We start from the raw sequence: 21,106 nt of genomic DNA, 5'->3' as shown, positions 1-21,106 counted from the left end.
TGGCTTGCTTCAGAGAAGGAATGCCGGCCAGCTGTGAGCAGTGGTTTGGCTTCGCCTCACTGTCCCTCCTTACCGAGCTCGTCCCTCCGACTCCTTCGTCTTTGATTGCCGTTAGGAGGGACGTGACTGACGCTTGGCACGACGTTAGCGAACGCTGTCTCGTCTTTCCAGATTCGACTGAATAGCCGGACGCATCCGGAATGACGTTATCGCCGTCGTCGCGTCCAAAGATAGGGTCTTTTGTGTACGTGTGCTCACTGGCTACATTAAAGTGCCCCGTGTGGGATGACCTCGTACAGCGCTTTTAGCTTTTAGCGCCGCCATCGAGTTTAAATTGTTGCGTCCCCGATTACGGAGATGCACTGCCCGTGGCATCCGCTAACTCGTGGTGAATAGGGTAGGTTAGCGTAAGAAGCGTGAGATGCGGAATGCTGTCCCGCTGGGCTCTCTTTTGTGCTGTTTCGAGGCTGTTGGATAGCGTCGAACTTTCGTTTAAGCTTCCGAAACCTCAATCCGCATTTTGAGGTCTGAATTTTGCCCGCTGAGTCTGTCGATAAATGTCGACACTGTAGCAATGCGTGCCTCGTTCAACGCTTTCATTGATTTCGGCTCTTGCTTGTGCGACATTTTTCATGTAAAACTCGCTGCAATGGCGTTAAAGAGATTACGCTAAGTCCCGGCAGTGCGTTGCAACATATTCCAGAAAGCACGCAGCGTACTAAGAGACAGTTCATACTAGTAGTTTTGAAAGCTTCATGGGTATGCGCTGCTATGCGTGCGACCGTATTATTTGTCAATCATCTCGTTCTTCGGTATTCTTTCCCCCTCTCCTTCGTGTAGGTTAGAAAAGCGCCTCATGAGCAAGACAAGTGAAATAACATTTTTATTTAACGTTCGGTTCCGAGAAACCTTTCTCATTGACTCCGTATTCTAAGTCTGTGAAACTATCGGTGACACTAGCGTTCACCTTGAAGGCGTTCTATCGCGATGAACCATGACATATCAGATGTTCTGAGAGAACGGGCTTTTGGGTTAGTTCGCTGCAACTATGACCTCATCGAACAGATGTTTAACTTTGCCTTCGTGCGAGTAATCGTAAACGAGAGGGATAGTGTGGGTTAGAACTCATGCAGTTCAATATTTCGAGAAACCTTTTTCTCTTCTCTCTCCCTTTGTCTCAGCCTATTCAGCCCCACATGGGAGTTGTCCGCTACGTTGCTCTAAAATAGTAGCGTTCCTTGGAACCCAAACAAAGTTCTTTTTTGTTGTCTCTTTGCGTCTTTGTCTCTCTGTGTGGCTTCCTGTTAGACTGTCACTGTCAACTTACGCACTGCCGATTAACGTGATGTTGATTTCACGCCAATGTTCAGTGAGAAAACGTAAAGCTTCTTCACGATGCATCGTCTTCGGAGGTGCGTCGTTTGTGCACAACGGGACGTGTTCCTTTTTCTTTCTTCGTGGTAGTTGACCAATGCATGCAGTGAACGAAACTCGCTCGGACAGAACGCATGCTGAGTGCCGCCTGACATACAACACTGGCATCCGCAATACCTTGGTGCTCAGCTAGCTGAAATAGCAGCGCTAAATTCACCCCAAAAAGATTTCTGGCGACGGGAGGCCGACAGGAATTCCGGCACTCTGCGCTCATCGGACGTCCTATTCACGCCGCGCCTATGGTCACGTTTCTTCCTTACGCAATTCTACCTGTGTAGCTGCTGTTTTTTTTTTTTTTTGCTCTTGCTTGCGTACGAAAGAGCACTTGTGAGCCCATCCCGGTTCCAAATCCGCGTCCGAGACGATCACCTCCAGCGCCTCTCGGTGTGTGCGATGTGGCCGAGTGGTCCATTTATCAAACGGGCGTTACACCACCACCACCCACCACCACCGGAGTTGGCGCCCCCTTCCTGCAGTTTCCCGAAAGGCGTACCCCACGTAACGAGGCGCCATTCCTTCGCCGCGTTTGCTGCCGTTGCTGTTGTTGTTTCTGCGGCAGCCGTGGCGATTGCTTCTGCCGAAGATGCTGATGCCGCCGCGAGCTTAGCTCTCCCAGCGTGAGGTGATGGAGCAAGAAGCTCGCCAGTTTCGGTTTTATACACCTCGGGCGCTGACCGCAGGGTGTAAGCACTCGCTATATGTTCCCTCACAAGCACATGCTCATCCGTCTAGAGACCTCTGCAACAGCCTCCTTTAAGCCCCCCCTCCTCGACTCCTCCCTTCACTTTCTACTTACAAGACCTCCAGGTTACGATGTCTGGACACAACAAGCGCGCACTGCAGTGCCGTGCGCAAAAGCCTTAAAAGAGAGCCGCGCCGGCGCGCCCTCTCGCGGCTCGCCCGGGTGGCGGCTTTCCAAAATACATGGCCGCGCGCGAGAATTTGACAAATGGAGAAAGGCCCAAAGGAAGAAGAGAGGGAGGCACTTCACTCGGGGAGGCTGTTGCGTTGCAGCAACGCGACCGTGCTTTCACTCTCGACGCCCGGTGCCGAATGTTCGCCTCCCAAATGGCTGATAGGGCGCAACACTTTCACATTTCACGTCGTTTAATTGTGGGGTCTGCCTTTGCTTCCTTCCTGACACCGTATATGGAATACGGTTGGCCGGATGTGCGCAGGTGCGTAGCACTTTCACTGATGCCTGGTCGCTAAAGCTCAACTTGTGCTCGAAAAAAAAAAAAACGTGGGTGGCACGCGGGTTACGTATGCAGGTGCAAGCACGGCCGCGTCCCGTTCTGCCATTAAAATAGTTTTATCCCTTTGCGTGGGAAAGAGGCGAGGAACATTTATGGCCGCCTGGGCTTGTTCGACGTATCGTAAGAAAAATTATGGGGCTTACTATAGCAAAACCTCGAGCGTACACTATGTAAGCATGCAGGAGGGAGGGGGGGGCAAGTCTATTTTCACGCAGGTTGGCCGAACAAGAGCAGGTTCGGTATTAAAAATTGTGACTTGAAGCGCAGTCATGAGTGCATTATATAGCTCGTTGGCTCTAGTGCCCTGTTGAGTACCGTTCACGAGAGCTCCGAGAAACTGAGGGAATGAGGGTCATGCTACCTCTGTGCTCGACGATATCTACTGATATCGCTGCGTGGCGTTGCTCATACCACTGAAATGTGGACGATGCTCCTTCAGCTAGGTTGAACTTCACCACACTGTGCCCGTGCAATCCAAATGCGCAGTATTAAGGAATATCTACGGAGTTCCAAATGTTGGCTAGGTTAAACTTCACCACACTGTACCCATGCAATCCAAATGCGCAGTATTAAGGAATATCTACAGAGTTCCAAATGTTGGCAAAGTTTCAGCAAACTTTTGTTCAGCGTCGATAAGGTACCCCCTTACTAACAATACACGCGTATATTCTATGTTGCGTCATAGCAGTGTTTTAGTTCTGATCGAAACGCTGCTGTAATGCAGAAGCGAACTTGTGAATGCGTACTCATGCGTACCATGCGTACTCATGTTATTATGTGGTACCGACTACTGAATGGTGGTAAACAAAGTCAGTTACAACTCGAACGATATCTTGATGCGCCATGTTTCAAAATTATATCTGCTCAGGTATGTCGGTGCATCACGGGGAAGCTCTACACATCGCCGAAGGAACATGTTTTACTGACATGACCTGACTGTGTCAGTGAAGCTTGGTTTATATTATCTATAGAATCCACGTGCGAAGTAGGTTTATGCTAGGGTACGGACTCCAAGATTGCACGCCAACGTTCCCTTGCCGAATCCTTCAAACTAACCGGAAGATTGCTTTACGAAGATGCATGCATGAGGAAGAGAGAGAGCAGCGATTGCTGATTGCTCCTTGTGAAACACGGAGCTTTCCTACTACGCCCTCCTACTACAAGTTGATTAAAAGCCTTAGGGAGTACACTTGCTGGCTATGTACAACCAGGTCGACCAGGTCTACTGTAACAGCGTCGCAACTACCACCATCACCACCTCCTACAACGTACGTCGGGTACGTAAAGAAACCAGTCGTAGTACGGAACTTCACGTCAACTGCCACAATTGGGTTCACGACAGGCTCTGTAAGCCATACCACATGCGCCAACTGGCTTCGTTCCCTGCGCCGATGACTGACCACGTGCGAATGACGGGAAGTGAGCGAGGGGGCGTGGCTTGCTTGGCACAGTGACGGATGTTCGCATTACGCGCTTTGAAAGATCTGCTGTCTCGTTTCGGGGAGATCTAGTACCATTGAACCTACACTTCCTTGAGGGTCTATGTGCCAAGGCTCGCCAGGTTGCTTCGTACGCTAGGACTCGGTAGCGGGCTTCTTGTTATACATTCGGTGAAGAGAGGTGTGCCTGCGGAATTAGGCGGCGAAGAAAGTGCGAGAATTACATTCGGCGGTTATATACGGCCACGCCTTGCTCGTCGCCCCTGGTGTCGAACGACCCAGGCCAGTCGTTTATAAACGCTGTTACATAACAACGGATCCCCACACCGTCTCTCGCTCTCTCTTTTTACGCAAGTATAAGGGCGCGCGCTTCGGTGCCCAAATTGCGTAGTGTATCCGGTGGCTCATTTGAACTTTCGCAAGGTGTGTGCGATTTCAGTGCGCAGGCCATCCTTAGCGATACGCTTGGAGTCTCCTGGACGACAGGTGGTCTCCGTGCTTGCAACGACGTAACATGTGTGAAGTCTACGTGAAATGTACCAAAGCGTACAAGACATGCAAAAGCTCTGCCTGCTATCTAAATTTCTGAGGCCTTAAGTTGATTGCAAAATAATTGTGCCTATCTCAATGAGTTCTCAATAGGAGAAAGTGGCATTGAGAGTCCATTATAGAGAAAAGTTAAGAGCACCGGCTCGTCGACGTCCGATTCTATCCACTACGCGGCGCTTTCTTATGGGAAGAAGTGGGTGTCATTTATGTACCTCAAGACACTGTCATTATTCACCCCACATTGAACCAATGATGAAAGGTGATATCAAAGTTAATAAATATACGATATACACACACAGCATGAGTATATAGATAACGACGGAACTGCCCGTACAGGTGCATCTCAATGTGTCCTTGCTTCTGTACTTGAGAAAAATGTAGATAAACGATACGCAAAAAAAAGAAAGGTTAGCTAGAATAAAGATATTTAAATTGCGACCTTGCACTACACCTTGTACTACGCCATAGCTCCAGCTCCATCGGCGGTGCACCGTATCTAACTGTCTACACTTCCTACTCCTCGTCTGGCGGCCGGTGGTTTTCCTCCGTTCGTGAGGCGCCGCGAGTCCGCAGTGAAGGACCCCGCATGCCACGCGCCCGCAGTGTCAAGACCTGCCCCAAACGCCGGCGAAGGTCGATCGTGCGCGCCGCTCGCAAATGAGATGCCCAGGTGCGGTCGCGTAGATTCCTTCCTCGCACCCGCCTAGGCCACGGTCGCGCCGCTGCCTTCGCCGTGGACACCCCCACGTCCCTCTTCCCGGCACTGACCAACGCTCTACCCTTCTCTGGCACCTACTCTTCATCCCCGCCACTTTCTCCGTATGAATATGTAACTGGCCACGGATACCCACTGCGGCGGCGTAGTATCGCACAGGGTCGATCGACCCTGACGCATTCGGTTCTGCTGCTGCTGCTTTTGCTGCTGCTGCTTGCTGCTGGCTGCTTCAGCTACAGATGAATGCCGTGACCGAGACGCTCGAGTGTCGCGGCTTATTTGCTTTACCGCGTTAATGTCCAAGCGGGGTCTGCAAAGGCGCCGTGCTGGCCTCCCCCTGCAGCACAGCCCGGTGTCTCGAGGTCGATTGGGGCGACGCCGCTGGAACCTCGACAGCTCGCGGTGAATCCAGCGTGTTTACTAGATTTCCCCATCTCGATGGAATCAACTTACTGGCTGCAGGCAGCTTCGGGCCTTACGTGCCAGCCTCTCAAACTGTTATTTCACATGCCACCGCCATGTTCACGGTAGAGGAGCCTTCGTATGCGCTTGCTGTCCCAGCCGTGGTGCTTTACTCTCTTAAGCGCTGTTTGGTTGCGTGAAAACTTTCGAAAGACGAGATTGTGACAAAGATCTCTGCAGACTCTCTCAAAAAGCTTCGCCAGCTGTAATGAAGTTTACTAATCAGTTAATTCTGTTCGAACTTTCATTGCTAAACTAACAAGCCCTTGTATTGATGGTTGAAAAATAGCGTCGTCTTATTCTGTTCGAACTGTCATGGGTTAAAAAAAGAAGAGTTAGCATCGATGGCTTATAAATAGTCGCGAATTAGAGAAAAACGATTGGATTTATCTCCTGGTTAGTATGATGAGAATGAACATACAATGTGGAGATGAGTGGTAGAACTACCACACCAGTTAGATCCACGAAGCATATCTTTTTATTACCGTTTAGTTCCCGTAGCTCACATACACTGTACATAATTCTCATAGCTTTACCGGGACAGCTTACGGCTCCCCCATAGTAGAGTGCATGTAGTCCTCTAAGGCGTTCACAATTTATTCTAAACACATGAATCATGACATTTCTCGAGTCATCTGCGTGTGTAGCACGCACTGAGAGGTACCCATTCTCCTGGCTTTGTCTGGGCCTACATTGTCGTTTTTAATGGAGCTTAGCTTTGTCATTGCCTTCGTACCAGAAGCAGCGATCCTCCCGAACGCCCTACATTCCGCGTTGGGTTTTTCTTTTGTTCAGCACGAAACGCTTGAACTTGATGGCAAGTTTATTTTTGAAGACCTAATGTTCCTTTACCTCTTCCATTAATTTTCTGTTATATGATTACGATGCGACGATAATATGTTGGCCAATTTAACTAGTTTAATTTCTTACACACAACCAACGTTGACTCATAATTGCTAGCGCTCGCTAACTATTGGCAAGAATTGTCTGAGCGTTCTTTAACGGTGCCTAGAGCCAATAAGGGTTCACTACTTGATGTCCGCTTTTACAACAGCAACTTTGTCTTCAATGTCTAATTATTAAGCAGGGGTTTTCGCAACTTTTTCTTCGCCAGTGTTGAAGACTCTCTTTTTTTTTTGCATGTCGCTGTTGCGCGTGCCATAAATTACTCAATAAATAAAAGTAAACATGCATGAATGTTACTTCATGCTAGACTAGTCTCTGACATTGTTATTTTGGGCTTGAACTTTTGTACCGCCAAATGCGGCAGAGTATATCGTGAGAGATAAAAAATTCTTGACCACGCTGGAGTTTCTGCAGCCCTGCAGTTTCATATCGTCTTGCCAATTGAAACAAGGCAGCACATGCACTTTGAAGGAGACGAGACAACCTATCGATACATTGACTCTATAGCTACACCCACTCTTCGAGAATTTCTTTGCAAATATAGTAGAAGCAACTCAAAGAAGAGCTATAAACGTGTATAAACGAGCGGGTGCACACTATTATAACCTAATTTATACCTGTAAGTCTGTCCAGAAAGTGCATTGCGCGAAACGTGACGTTTCAAATCACTTCATGGCATCCCTTTAAACCCCTGTGCTTCTAGTCGTTGTTATTGTCGTCATCGTCGTCTTTTTAGTTAGACGCGCCGAAACTGAATAAAAATATACGCACAGCATTGACGTTTTCTTTTAGGTGCAGCTAAAAAACTGTTTTCCCCAAAAGCCGGAAAAAGGGCGCCCCGAAATCTGTACACATATCCAACGGTCGTTTTTTCGGCGAGATAACAAACAATGCGAAAAAAAAAACTGCGAGGATCTTAAGACGGAAATAAGCGCCATTACGTCAACGCGCGTGCACGGAAAGTAAAAAAACAACAACAGAAAAATAAAAAAATAAGTTTCGATCGGGCACGTATAGTATACCTCGATTTTACCAGACACGTTTCATGAATAAACATGAAAGATTGCGTCATGCTGTGACCCCGAGAAAGGGCCTCGGCGTTGTTCTTCGCATTGGCGGTAAAATGTGTGTATATACGATCTATTATCCAACCAATATCCCGAAAAAAAATTCTGCCTCAGCCAAACAAAGAGATCCTCAGGACGCATATGTATGCAATACACGGATATATTTCCCCCACCTCCGAAGCTACAGCTATGGCACCCTCCTTCGCCTTTGCCAAGAATGAATATACATGACGCTCAGGTCGTGACCTCAACTTTACGCGATGTGCCATTCGTGCATGTTATTGATCGAGAGAAGCACGTCACCAAGAAAAGAAAGACCAAAGAAAGCTAGTTTTCGCGCCTCGAATCTTAGTCTAGCGTTTACACACGAAGATGTAACAATGAGCATCACGAGAGGGATCCTACGGGCCCTCACTTCACGAGGGTATACATAAAAGCCAGTCGTTTTCAGCCGGGAAGTGCGTCGAACACTATCAAAGCCTGTCCTTGAACCGCGAGATGGTTGGGTTCATCCGCAAAGCTTACAAGAGGATTTTTTAAGCGGAAGATGGAGGAGCGATTGAAACGAGTTGTTCGTGTATTATTTACAGCCACGCTGTCTCTGTCCGGGTAGAGTGACGTCACCCGCTGTCCGCATCACTTGTGTGTAGCTTCAACTTGTTTCGAAGCGTCCTGCCTCGGGGATGAACTTCAGTGCCGTGGATGGTGATCCACTACAAAGGAAGCGTTGCCGAGAATCAACTAACGGGACAAGGGGTCACAAAATCCTTCGTAATCCTCGCTATACAGTGGGTGTCCTTAGGTGGAATTACGTTTCTCGGAAAGGGCCCGTATATGTGCGCGAGCAGCGGGGGTATATAATACTCGTGAAAGACACGCGTCCGACGAGCTGTGTTATGTCTCCCCGGCGTCTCTCTACACAGCTTTTCTTGTGCACATTCCTAGACTACACGTTAACCTTCTATTGCACGCCGCTTCTTTTCTGTTGGTTTGTCGCGTGCATTTGCAGTTAAACAGCGTTTAGTTATAAATGTTTGGCATGGACGAGACAGTCGTTCTGAGGTTGCCAGAAAACATGAATCATGTGTCATCACAAGCCACGAAAGTTCTGCAGCATCTCTGAAGTTGCTACACTTGAGCCGTAGCTGCACCGTGCCAAGATTACGCACTCTTGTTTCAATTGTTCTAATAACTGCCATATTGTTCTGCATGTCTGCGGAAGCTGTCTCTGTTGCTCGAGGGAGCTTTTCGCACGCTGAAATGCTTCGCATATATTGCGAATCTCTCGGTTAGTGTTATATGGCGTAGTGCACGTGATAGCTGTTTTTTTTTTTTATTCAGTCTATTTTCGAAAGTAGTAGACAGCGTCTCATTGAAATACTAACGCGCTTATTTCTCGAGACAAGTGTTACAAGAAAGTGCAGGCCTACAAAAGTGGGCTTCTCCTCGTATCACATCACATGTATTGATTGATATGTGGGGTTTAACGTTCCAAAACCACCATTTGATTATGAGAGACGCCGTAGTGGAGGGCTCTGGAAATTTCGACCACCTGGGGTTCTTTAACGTGCCACATCGCATGTAACCAAGTAGGCAGTCTTCTGGCCGTCACTCACAAAAAGATCGCCAGCACACAATGGCGCCACTGTCGCTGCGGGAGCTTCAGTTCCTCGTATTGTACCCTAGCTCTTTAATTGCGCCTGTAAGCTTCAATGGTGTTAACAGCTGACTTGAGGTCGGGCCGTTTCGTTAGCGCACTATTTCGATATGTGGCAAACCCTACTTGCGGAATTGCAATGTGGGTGGCTCGTTATATATTGCGAAATACTGTTACGGGGAAAATGCGTCGGAGAAATATGTTTACTATCGAGAAAACAAGCAGGCATACAAGATGGAAGCCAGCCTGGACGAGAGCTCCGACATCGTCTTCTTCCTTATCGAGTTTCGAGTTATCCGTGGCGCCACGTAGCAATACTTGGTCGTGATCTATCTATCTATCTATCTATCTATCTATCTATCTATCTATCTATCTATCTATCTATCTATATATCTATCTATCTATCTATCTATCTATCTATCTATCTATCTATCTATCTATCTATCTATCTGTCTGTCTGTCTGTCTGTCTGTCTGTCTGTCTGTCTGTCTGTCTGTCTGTCTATCTATCTATCTATCTATCTATCTATCTATCTATCTATCTATCTATCTATCTATCTATCTATCTATCTGTCTGTCTGTCTGTCTGTCTGTCTGTCTGTCTGTCTGTCTGTCTGTCTATCTATCTATCTATCTATCTATCTATCTATCTATCTATCTATCTATCTATCTATCTGTCTGTCTGTCTGTCTGTCTGTCTGTCTGTCTATCTATCTATCTATCTATCTATCTATCTATCTATCTATCTATCTATCTATCTATCTATCTATCTGTCTGTCTGTCTGTCTGTCTGTCTGTCTGTCTGTCTGTCTATCTATCTATCTATCTATCTATCTATCTATCTATCTATCTATCTATCTATCTATCTATCTATCTATCTATCTATCTATCTATCTATCTATCTATCTGTCTGTCTGTCTGTCTGTCTATCTAATGTCTAAAACACACGAGAAGGAGAAGAAGAAAAGGTGTGTAGTCAACAGGACGCGTTTCCGGTTTTATACCCTTATATGCGTAATGGAATTTAGGTGATGCATAAGAGATCGATTGCGGGTGTGTCATAAACAGGCACTCTCGCCAAAGAACGTATCATTCCAAAGTGCTTCCGTGGTCTCAAAAACCACCTCTATAGCGGCAACACTCGCTGGCAATCTCCACAGCCTCTTTTCCACGTCGCGGCAGGTAGCCACGCGGCGTCGCACATGTGCGCAGGCTCGAAAGTGAAAGCGGCGACGGCGGCAGCGCATCGAGAGATGGAGGCCACCGCCGCCTCCTTCGGCAGTGCTTGGCCCCGCAAATGGGTCAAGGTGCAGCGACCATGACACTCGCGGTGGCGGCGCCTTCCTCCCGCACCGGTGCGTTACGTCACTGGACCGACGCCGCCGCCGGAACGGGGAAAGTGACGGCGTCGACGACGTCGGACAGGCTGCGCCGCGGGGAGTCGCGACCAGTTCGATGCTTGCCTCGTCCCCGCCACCTCCCGCGCTCACGATTAAGTGGCTGTCACCGCTGCTGCTGCGGCGCGGAAGACCGTTCGCAGGCCCGTTGCTACCGCCGCAGCGGGAGAACAAAAAAGAACGATTGGAAATCGAAGAAATAAAAAAAGACTGTCTGTACACGAACCTATACGTCGTACGTGATTTACGCTAGCAACAGCACGTGTGTGGGTTTTTATTATGTGTGCGGAAGCTTGCGTGCGTGCGTGCGTGCGTGCGTGCGTGTGTGTGTGTGTGTGTGTGTGTGTGTATGTGTGTGTGTGTGTGTGTGTGTGTGTGTGTGTGCGTGCGTGCATGCGTGTGTGTGTGTGTGTGTGTGTGTTGGCGTGCATGTGTGCTTACGTACGGATTAAGCAAGACCAATCTTTAATCTCAAGACGGAAACGCTGAAACATGAAACCTGCCCAAACAGTCGAGCGTGTACTATCTTTTCTCCCATGCCAGAGAAAGGCGTGTCGTGCGTGCGTGTCTTAATGAGTTGGCCAGTGTGCAGTTTGTAAAGGGGTGGACATTTTGTCGGGTTTAATTACGGTCCGAATGTTCTTGAACTTCCTCGCTTCTTCGCTCTGGCGTATAAACCGAGCATAATAAGTTCACTCATTTGCACTACATGTCCAGGGTTTCAGACAAGCACACATATTGTGCAGAGATCGATATAGGTCCTGTATTCGTAATAGTCTTCTTGGACTGATCTTTGTCTTTTGTGTTGCTGTCACTCTTTCCGGGCATATTTGTTCCAATCTTGCGGCTTTCCTCGCTTTCTGGTAGAATCATTACGGGAGCTCAATTTATTTTGCATTGACGTTAGTATTACATGATATTCCTAGTACGGACTACGGAATAGCCACACCTTGGTCTCAAGGAGTATATAACGCATTCTTCAATATGGGACAGGAAAAAAAGAAAGAAGGTGCATGGCGAAGAAAGACGCCTGAAAGTGGGGACTCCTGTTCCTGGGAAAAGGAGAATCTTCACGAAATATTTACAAAAGAAAGAAGAACAAAAGTCACACGCCAAATAAACAGTCGGTGGTGCCGTGTCATAGTGACAACGTGACTGCAGGGAAGAAAGCCATCACGCGCGCTCTCCTTTCACCTGGGGGTCACCACTGCGGCAGCGAGCGTACACACGGTACAGCGTACACGAGTGCGAGGGTAATTCTTCCGTATATGCACGAGTCATCGCCCGCTTTCCTTCCCAGAGACGCCTCATTCCCGTCCAGAAAGAGCAACGTCCACTTCCATAAGCACTCAAGTGGTCTCTCGTATGCGGATAGCCATAACAACCAACGCAACAGCGTCGTATCAACACAAAGCCGCATCTACTCCTTTCAGCGGCGCCCCTTCCCACTGTCATCATCGCCGCTAGGTCTACGCCCCCTCCATATGACCGGGTGCCATCTTCCACGTAACGATTCTCCAGAGACCGGGTTATTCTGCCCCAAGCCTGGTCACTCGGACGCTTTGTGTATGTCTGGGACTCGACGTGTACACACAGGAAGGAGAGAGAACGCATTAGCTGTGTAGGTGATTTCTCGCCGCTAAATAGCCCGTAGCCCTTTCCTTTCTCCCCGCCCCGGCAGTTTCGTATTGCACTATGCCAGTGATGCGTTCCCAACCCGCTCCTTCGCCCCAACCCCCTCTCTCACGTACACCTCATAGACGTGTCTGTGGGTTGCTCGATTCGAACGCGGTGACGGTGGGGTCATTCCACGAAGATTTCTGTATTCCCCTCCCCCCCCCCCCCTCCTCTTTCTGTTCTTTCTAAACCGCGTCGTCCGGGTCAGGCTATAAGCGATGTACAAATGACCGCCAAAAAAAACAAAAAAAACGATGTATATGTAGAAGAAGGAGGACGTCAGGCTAAGGGAAGAAAGTAAGGCGAATGAAATGTTCGCACTGACGACTTCACTTTCAGTGATGTTAGTAACTTTCGTCGCTTGTTTTGTGTTGCCTCTCACTCGCGTAAACAACGACGTTATTACGCATACGCTTCGTTTTCTGTCCGTTCATGTTGCCTCTTCGAAATGGCTGTGCTCAGGTCAATGGCTCTCTTTGTTTCCATTGGGACGGTGAAACAGGTGTGGCCAACGGGGCCAGAGAATGGGTGGTATGCTGTTCGAGGACCCACGCACACTGAAGTCTTGTCGTTGACCTCTCCAATATGACCTCTCCAGCTCTGAACGCCGCACTAACTTGTGCGTTAGCAAAGACGCTTGCACGGGTAAACTTTCCAGTTCGAAAACTGATTCTATAAAACTGTGAGCCGGAGCAGTGCAGCGTGCGTTTACGTAGAGCGGGCGTGTGTGTGGACCCAAGGGTGCCAGTGTATGGGACTGCTTACCTCTTGATGCCCTTTAAAGCGCGAGCATTGCGCCACACTAGTGTGCGGACAAGTGAACGCAGTTTCTGCCTGGATCATACATGCCGGCTCGATTGTTTCCGTCGCAATGGCTTTACTCTGTGCCCCTCTAAGACAGCAGTGGAACGCACTGTTAACACGACTACCTTATTTTCTGATAGTTATCTCGTCGTCTTTGTTCTTTGCAGTAACTGCCCTAGGTCACGTCAGCGCAGAGAAGGGCTGGTAGAAGGGGCCGGAGGAGGGTGGGGAGGCACAAAGACCTACAGATTAGCACTCGGGAAGCGAATTATAGGGCACCCATCCCGGAGTTCCTCCCTCTATTGTGTTTTTATTAGCTTCCACGTGTCTTTCCTGTCGATATGCAGTGTACAGATTGTGCAACGAAGGATAATGATGGTGCTCGTGTACCGACGAGCCACTGCATCGCCGAAATGATTCTCCTCGAGGTTTCGTTTTTTAGTGGTTTAGCTGCTATGCACCACGCGGCTTCGCTTATCCGGAAAACTCGTTCTAACCACGTGTACTTGTGCGTGCGTGCGTGTGTGTGTTAGCGTGTACATGCGCACATACACAGCGTGCGCGCGTTGTGTACCACGCACAACGTAAGCTGCCGAATGGCGTTCTTCAAATATTGCGCGTGTGAACGTGCCAGCGGAGCTGCGGCGTGTCCGAGCTTTTCCCGCGGCGTTGACGGGACAAAGAAGAAATGGCCGGCTGTCACGCATACTTCGCGTCAGCATCAGGGCGAATCTGAAGAATAAAAGGAACACGAGAGGAGAATAAAACAGCGAAAGGGTGTCCCCACGGCGCTAGCCCTAATGGTCCCAGAGAAGAAGGTTAGACGGTCGGTCGCTTCACTGCACTTACGCTTATATTTTTTTTTTCTCTGCCGAGCTGCACCATTTGCGGTGGCGGCGCTCGACCTCAGCCGGCCTTGGGCGTCACGAAGTGTTTACCCGTCGCTCACGATACGTGTCCCCTGCCTCCGCAGACGGAAAAAAAAGTAAAGTGTCGTGAAGGGGAAATCTTACCGCTGCCAAGGCGCGTCGGGTCACCTCACGAGTCTTCCTACAGGTCAAACAAACACCCACATGCTCACTTTCGCTAGCTTCTCGATCCTTCTCACTGTTTTCTAGGGATCGGGCCTCATCGTGAAGGCTTCGTTTTTTGACCCTGCGCGCTGAATTCAGAGTTATTCGCAATGCCCTTAGACTGTCGCGCCTCCATGCGGAATTCAGAAGCGTCCCCTCGAGAAGGGTTCGTAGTCAGACGCTCCCTTGTTCGGCTGTGCGAGCCTCGGTGTTAACGCGGTAGCAAGAAACGAACACTAACCACTTACCACTACAGGCCCAAATGCTTAGATTTGGGAGCATTTTCAAGAACACCAGATGGTCGAAATTGCGAAAGCCCTCCACAACGGCGTCTCAATCATATGATGGTTTTTTGACGTTAAACCCCACATATCATCATCCTGTCACTCGCTAGCACCCAAGTATCACGGGGAATCTGTCAGGCAGGCTCTGTATACCAGTCACCTCGGACTGCCGTTCAGTTCATGTGCCAATAGTTTCCGTTCATACGTTCGCGCAGTTTTTTGTAGCACGCACAGGATTACTCAAGGCATCGTTGATGCACAGTCGATCAGCTGACACCACCTTGCACACCAATAGCACGGCGGGAAAAAAATGAGGTAGCGAACGTTTAGCAGTTCCTATCGTTTGCGAAAGCACTTTGGTTCGATATACATTCGTCTGACGATCAAGAGTTAATCCGGTGAAAGCAACACGTGCCATACATTCATGCGTCCAATTTTTTTCTTTTGTGAGTTCATGGGTTCATCCTCCTCCCGCAGCCATATTTTATTGCACCGCGCGCCACCTCTAGCCCTTGGGCATTGCGAATAGGAGCGACCACCCCGACAGCTAGGTCTATGCTGTCTACACAGATGACTTTGATGGCGGTGATGATTTTTAGTCCTCTCCTTATGAAAACAGGGCACCTTCAAATGGCCACCCTACCTATTTGATTTGATTAAACCTGCTTATTGTACGTATTCTAGCCTTCATCACTCTCTCTTTATTCATTAGAACCTCTTCAATGCATCGTACACTGTATGAAAAAAAAAATAGTCGCTTTACTCTGTCCTGTTAGGCCCGACTTACCACGTGCATAACTCTCGTTAAAAAGACACGTCAACTCTCTTTTGGGTTCTATAACTCTCTTTTGGTAGTATAATGTTATCCAAAGGGAGTTCACGTGTCACTTCAATAAGAGTCACGTAGGTTGCATGAGGACTCATAAAATGAGCCAAATGACTCTCTCTCTCTCTCTCTCTCTCTCTCTGTCTTTTTTTTTTTTCGAGTGTGCTACAACTACCTAAGCCAGCTACAATTCTCGCTGGCTCACCTTTTCTTGCGCCCTCTGCGACAAATAGCCAGACAGACAGAAAAACTTTATTATAGCAAGTGTGTTAGGACCCGCCGGGATCCCTGGACCACTGCGCGGTCCAGCACCACGCCTACACGGCCATGCCTCTCGCCGCGATGACATCGGCTGCTGTAGTCACCGCAGCAAGCTGCAACGCTGCGAACCGTTTAAGCACAGCCGAAATAGATCGCTGCGTCAGCGGCATGTTGATATCGCACGAGTGGCGCTTAAGAATAGCCCCGTGTCTCGTGCAACATTGATTCTTCGAGTCGCGCTTGCAAGGACGTCGATATCGCGGTACGGTGGGCTTTCGCGTTGTACGGTTGACCGCTCTCGACCGGGACGCTTTAAGCTTTAACCACACGGAACGTATTATGGGCGTATTCAGGGCGTAGCGTTGCGTAAAGTCTGCGCACTTGTTCTACTCCGTACGGTAACCTAAACTTCGCCATGGATTGAATGCATAACGCGTTGCGTTCGTGTTGTTGGGGAGGCGACTTGTTTTTTCGACAAGGCGGCGCAGTTAAATGTGTAGGCCTCGTGGAATATAGCAACGTAGTATGCACTTTCATGTGTATACTGCTGTGTACATAGTAGTTTGTAGAGCAAACATGATGATTCTCATACTACAATTATATGCGATATGCGGAAGTCACGTTATGCTGGATGTAGGTAATATTGAATGACATGGCATGGCTGTTTATTTTACGTAACTGTACCTAAATTGTTGTAGTTAATATGACTCACACAGAAGGCCCCAGTTAGCTTTCAGAACGTGGCACTAGCAGGCGGGATCAAATAACTCACCTGATAGGACTGTGGATAAACAAAAGGCAGATAGGAGAGCCACGCCGACCAGCAGCGTAGGCCCAGCTATGAGGTGCCGTAGCCCCATGGCCTGGCCTGGGGGGTCGCTTCGTCACCTGCGCACACACACAAAAAAGAATAGTGTGTTAGTCATTGGTTAACGCCACTTTTGAAGTTACTTCACGCTGCAAAGATACACGAAGCAGTGCAGGAAAATGTGATCGCACTTCAAGACTTCTGCAGCAGCAACTCTTTCAACTACTTGAGCAAGTTGATGCCTTCAAAAAGAAGTTGTTGCGTTGAAAATTACAATACCATTCGTCGGAACGTTGACTCTACTGCCACCTCCCTTTTCAAGGATTTCCAAACTCATATGAACAAAACACTCTAAAGCCACTTTTAGTCTAACTTTTAAAATATTAAAGTTAAAAAAGATGAAAAGTCGCTAATTACGGAACCGGTCGGACAGTCACCCCCTGAGGAAAGTACTGAATGGGTCCCGAAACGTGGGGCCAGTTTTAGATGCGGAGCATCTCTTACTGGCGGATATATCACGCGTCTTTAGTCCACTCTCATACTACGCATGCGCGACTCGACTCCTCCCCTTCCTCCTGCGTGTTACTCTCTCCACTTCTGTCCTATTGCTTGCTTGCGCTCGCTACCTCATCGCGCATGGGCGTCCCCTCCCCCCTCTCTCCTTTCCTACGCTTCCCACTTCTGCCTCGCAACTCCTAGTACGCAGGTAGCATCCGCTAACCTACGCTCGCTCCCCCCTCTCCTCTAGGCATGCCTCCCCACGGCTTCTCGCAAAGCCGACGCAGGCAGCGTCTGCTAGCGAGTTTCTTGATTGAAAAAACCGAGTGCTCGCGCTGCACTACCGCGATGCTCCTCATCACTCCCATAATCCTTTTCGGGGAGGTGATGTAATTTTCTTCCGTTTGAATTTTTAAAACTGGCTTGCGAGTTTGTTTTATTCGTATAAGTTTTTGCCCAGCCAGACAGATTTCCGTCAAATATGTTTACCCTTTACAACTCTTGTATGCGTTCGTTCGCGGCTCATAACTGCCACTTTTCACAGCGCGCCTCTTGAGACCATGTGGGGTAATGCTAATCGGGTACAAGGTCACGATAAGGCTCAATTCAACCCCCCCCCCCCCCCCCCCACTCCCTCTGCGACGTTGTTTGCTTCCTTTTTGTTCATCCCAAGCACTCAGCCGCCTCTAACCCGGCGCGCAAAGCGCGACACCTCCCATCAGTCGCGAATGTTCCGCGCGCGAGCCAACTTTCCTCTCACAATAAATAACCGAAAATCCGCGCACGCTTCGCTAAAAGCACAAGGCGATACGAAACGCTTGCTGTCCGGGCTGGTGCGGCGTGAATTATACATCGAGGATGTTTCTGCCGTTGCTCCTCCACGACGACGCGCCGGCGTCCAAGTGTGCTCGTACCGTACGAAAGCCGGGGATGCGAGTGCGACTCTTGTGCGAAACGCTATACCCTTCCAGAACGCCTCGTGCGGTGCTCACTCGTCCGATGCAGTCACTCACGTGGCCTCGGCGGCACTACACGCGTGCTTTCACTCCCCCTCTTCAGTTGTCACCTTCGTTTAAGCATACATCGCAGCGTGCTTCTTAAGCATTATACTCAGCTATGGTTCCCAAATGAAAACAGGTCATTGTAGAGACCCTTGCGCTTGGAGTTGCCAACAGCATCTATCAGCTCAAAGAATTTCATTTATCCACCCTCAGTGACCTTGCGTTAAAGAAATAGAATGTTCAAGAAGTTTTCAGACCCTGCACGTTAAGCCAATAACATGCTTTAATATAGGGTAATTCACCTCCTTTTTTTCTTAAGATATAACACGACGGTTCGCTAAACTTGTCATGGCTTAAGCTCTGGATTTGACGGTTCGCTATGGTTACCTTTACAGGGCCCGGTATTTCCCTTTCGCTCAACAGGGTGTACGGTATCTTTAAGTTGTCTTTTTCACATCGAGAAGTCGGTGTCCTTGATGATCATTCTGTCAATTTGTTACCTTGTCTGTAGTTCCTTAACTTCATAGCTTCTTCGCCTTGCACCAACCATTGATTTCTTGTAACGTCTTCATCATATGACGTTGGAGATAAAGCTCGGCTCTCTTCTCCTCGCCGATTATCTACGCCAAACATTGTGGCTATCTAAAGGTATTCCAATATTTATCGGTTCTACGTGCAAAAGCCAGAAATGTGGAAATATGACGAAAGATTACACAATGATAACAATAGTCTGCAAAGGGGAGTTATACACATCATGCAGCAACAGAAAAAAAAAATAACTGTTACCATCAAGTGCTTGTCGGAGATCCAAGCAGGAAATACATACAGGGAACATGCTTTAGGCATATTCTTTGCGTGTAACATCTATCAACATCGAAGCTTCCAGCCCTTAGTCGACGCGCTCTATGAGCACATACGACTTGCGCGATACGCGTACAGGGCTATTTATTGACTGACCGATCGATTGATTCATTGATTTATTGATTTAAACGTGTGTAACGCGCACCGGCCTGAATATCGTTTCACTCATTGCATGGAGTAGGATAAACTCGTTTACATCGCAATCCCTCATCTTACATTGGCGGCATAAAGGCAACTTATCGAGTTGAATCGAAAATCAATGTGCCTGTATCAACATCCTTGTAATTCAAACTTCCTACGTTGGCATTCGCAAAGGGTCAGTGTGCCCAGGGTCGTCGCGGCGGCACAGACACTCGCGCAAACATGCGGGCTCCTCCTTTCGCTGTGTGACCCTCCCAGGCTCCGGAGGTGAGGGTTTCACCGCGGCTATAAAGCATCGGTCGCTGAACCAGACCAGCTGGCACTGGATAGAAAGAGGCGCGCCTTGCCGACAATGTCGGTGCCGGCGGCGGCGGCTGCAACTGCTGTCCGTGCAGACCAGTGATCTGCTATACAAGCCTTGCTCGCCATGCGAGACGCAGCGAGCTGTTCCTCCGCTTCCCTGTACAACAACGCCGCCGACGCCTCGCAGCCCCGCCCCATCCGGAGCAGAGACACAAGCCGAATGTTGATCAAGTGCGGAGTCTCATCCCGGGCTCTTTAGCACGCACGGCGGACAATGTTCGGTCCGTCGAGTATTCTTTGAACTGCGTGTTCTTGCGCGTCGCCAACCCTTTTTTGATACTTCCATGGGCTTCGTGGTTTGCTAATCCGGCTGCATTACCTCTCGTTATTCTTCTCTCGACGTCCGGAATTAAACGCCACTTATGTCCAGGCCATTAGCTCAAAGGGGTCCACATTCTTCCCACCACTTCCTCTCTTTCTTTGTCGCACCGTGGCCATTTTTTTTCTTTTGCCATTTCCGTTTTCGCTTTTACTCTCCCCCTCTCTCTATTTCCTCTCGTCTATAAGGCGTCCCGGTAATCGACGTCGTTAATATCCTCTCTTTATTGCTTTCCATCTCGCGGTGCGCACCAGTATTGGGCAGTTGATCGCGTTCGTTAGTACACCCCCCCCCCCCCCTCTTTTTTTTTATTTGCCCCCGTCTCCAGTCATCGTCTGGACATGTACTTTCGTATCACGCTGCGAAAGAGCAAACGCTTCATCTCGTTCCGCCACTGTTTGTGCGAGTTCGCTTCTTCATCTTCTTGTCACCGAAAACCGGTACGTGGAGCTGAGTGCCAGGCGTGGAGATTCTCTCTTTAACGAAAGGCAATCGCACGAACGGATGGAGTCATGGAGGATGACGCGCTCTATACTCGGGTGGTGTGCATTTGACTGGTTCCTCTGCGGCGAACGGGGGGGGGGGGGGGGAGGGGCGGCCGGATCGTGAGAGCGACCACTTTCTGGCTCAATCTTGGGGCTTCTCTGATTCGTCTATTCGCCATAAATGGTCGGATTAGGCGTACGCACAAACATAGACCACGCGCACAAACGCGCGCTTCGTTCATGAATGCACGCGTGCTCGAGTCCTCACGCATCCGGCGAGAGAGAGAGAGAGAGATAAAGATGCAAGGAAAGGCAGGGAGGTCAACCAGACGCACATCCGGTTTGCTACCCTGTACTGGGGAAGGGATAAAGGGGAGAAAAGAGGTTGCAGAAAGATGAGAAGGTTCACACAATCACGAGCACGCGGCTCGATAGACGGGCACACTCATTTCGTGGTCTGGTATCCTTTGGAGGGAGCCAGAAGGGAAAGAGAGTCGTCGGCGAAAGAAGGTGTATTTTAGCGTAGCTTCGCAAATCGCGAACGAAAGATTTCTGCCTCTCTGAGGCAGCTCGCTCTCTCACATCGCCAACGAGCGTGGAGTCACAGTACGTGCAGCCCTCTTATTCGCGTGACTGGGCTTAAACAGCGGGGTATTTATTACGCGAGCTATACATCACTCGAAAGGGGAACCAACGCGATAGGAAAATTGTTCGGGGTCCCGAACTCTCTCGTCGAGCTGGCTGCCGCCGCTTGCTGCACGAGCTTGCGGCCCGAGTGCGACGGCGACGTCCTGATAAATGACGTCGAGGCGCTCCTCTATCCC

The 21,106-nt window shown here is 49.2% G+C and overlaps 1 protein-coding gene across 2 annotated transcripts in view; it reads right to left on the bottom strand.

Annotated features, from left to right (window-relative positions):
• The window catches only part of tnc (tenectin), a 150,058-nt gene that overhangs the window by 60,975 nt on the left and 67,977 nt on the right, over positions 1-21,106 (bottom strand). For both annotated transcript variants that reach the window (XM_075889562.1, XM_075889563.1), the window contains exon 2: positions 16,579-16,694. In XM_075889562.1, the coding sequence (XP_075745677.1) occupies positions 16,579-16,666 (88 nt within the window). In that variant the 5' untranslated portion in view covers positions 16,667-16,694. The remainder of the gene's footprint in view (positions 1-16,578; positions 16,695-21,106) is intronic.

The sequence above is a fragment of the Rhipicephalus microplus genome, chromosome 3 (genome assembly GCF_043290135.1).
Source record: "Rhipicephalus microplus isolate Deutch F79 chromosome 3, USDA_Rmic, whole genome shotgun sequence".
Taxonomy (NCBI): Eukaryota; Metazoa; Arthropoda; class Arachnida; order Ixodida; family Ixodidae; genus Rhipicephalus; species Rhipicephalus microplus.
The sequence above is the reverse complement of the archived record's forward strand: the minus strand, read 5'-3'. Positions and strand labels throughout refer to the sequence as shown.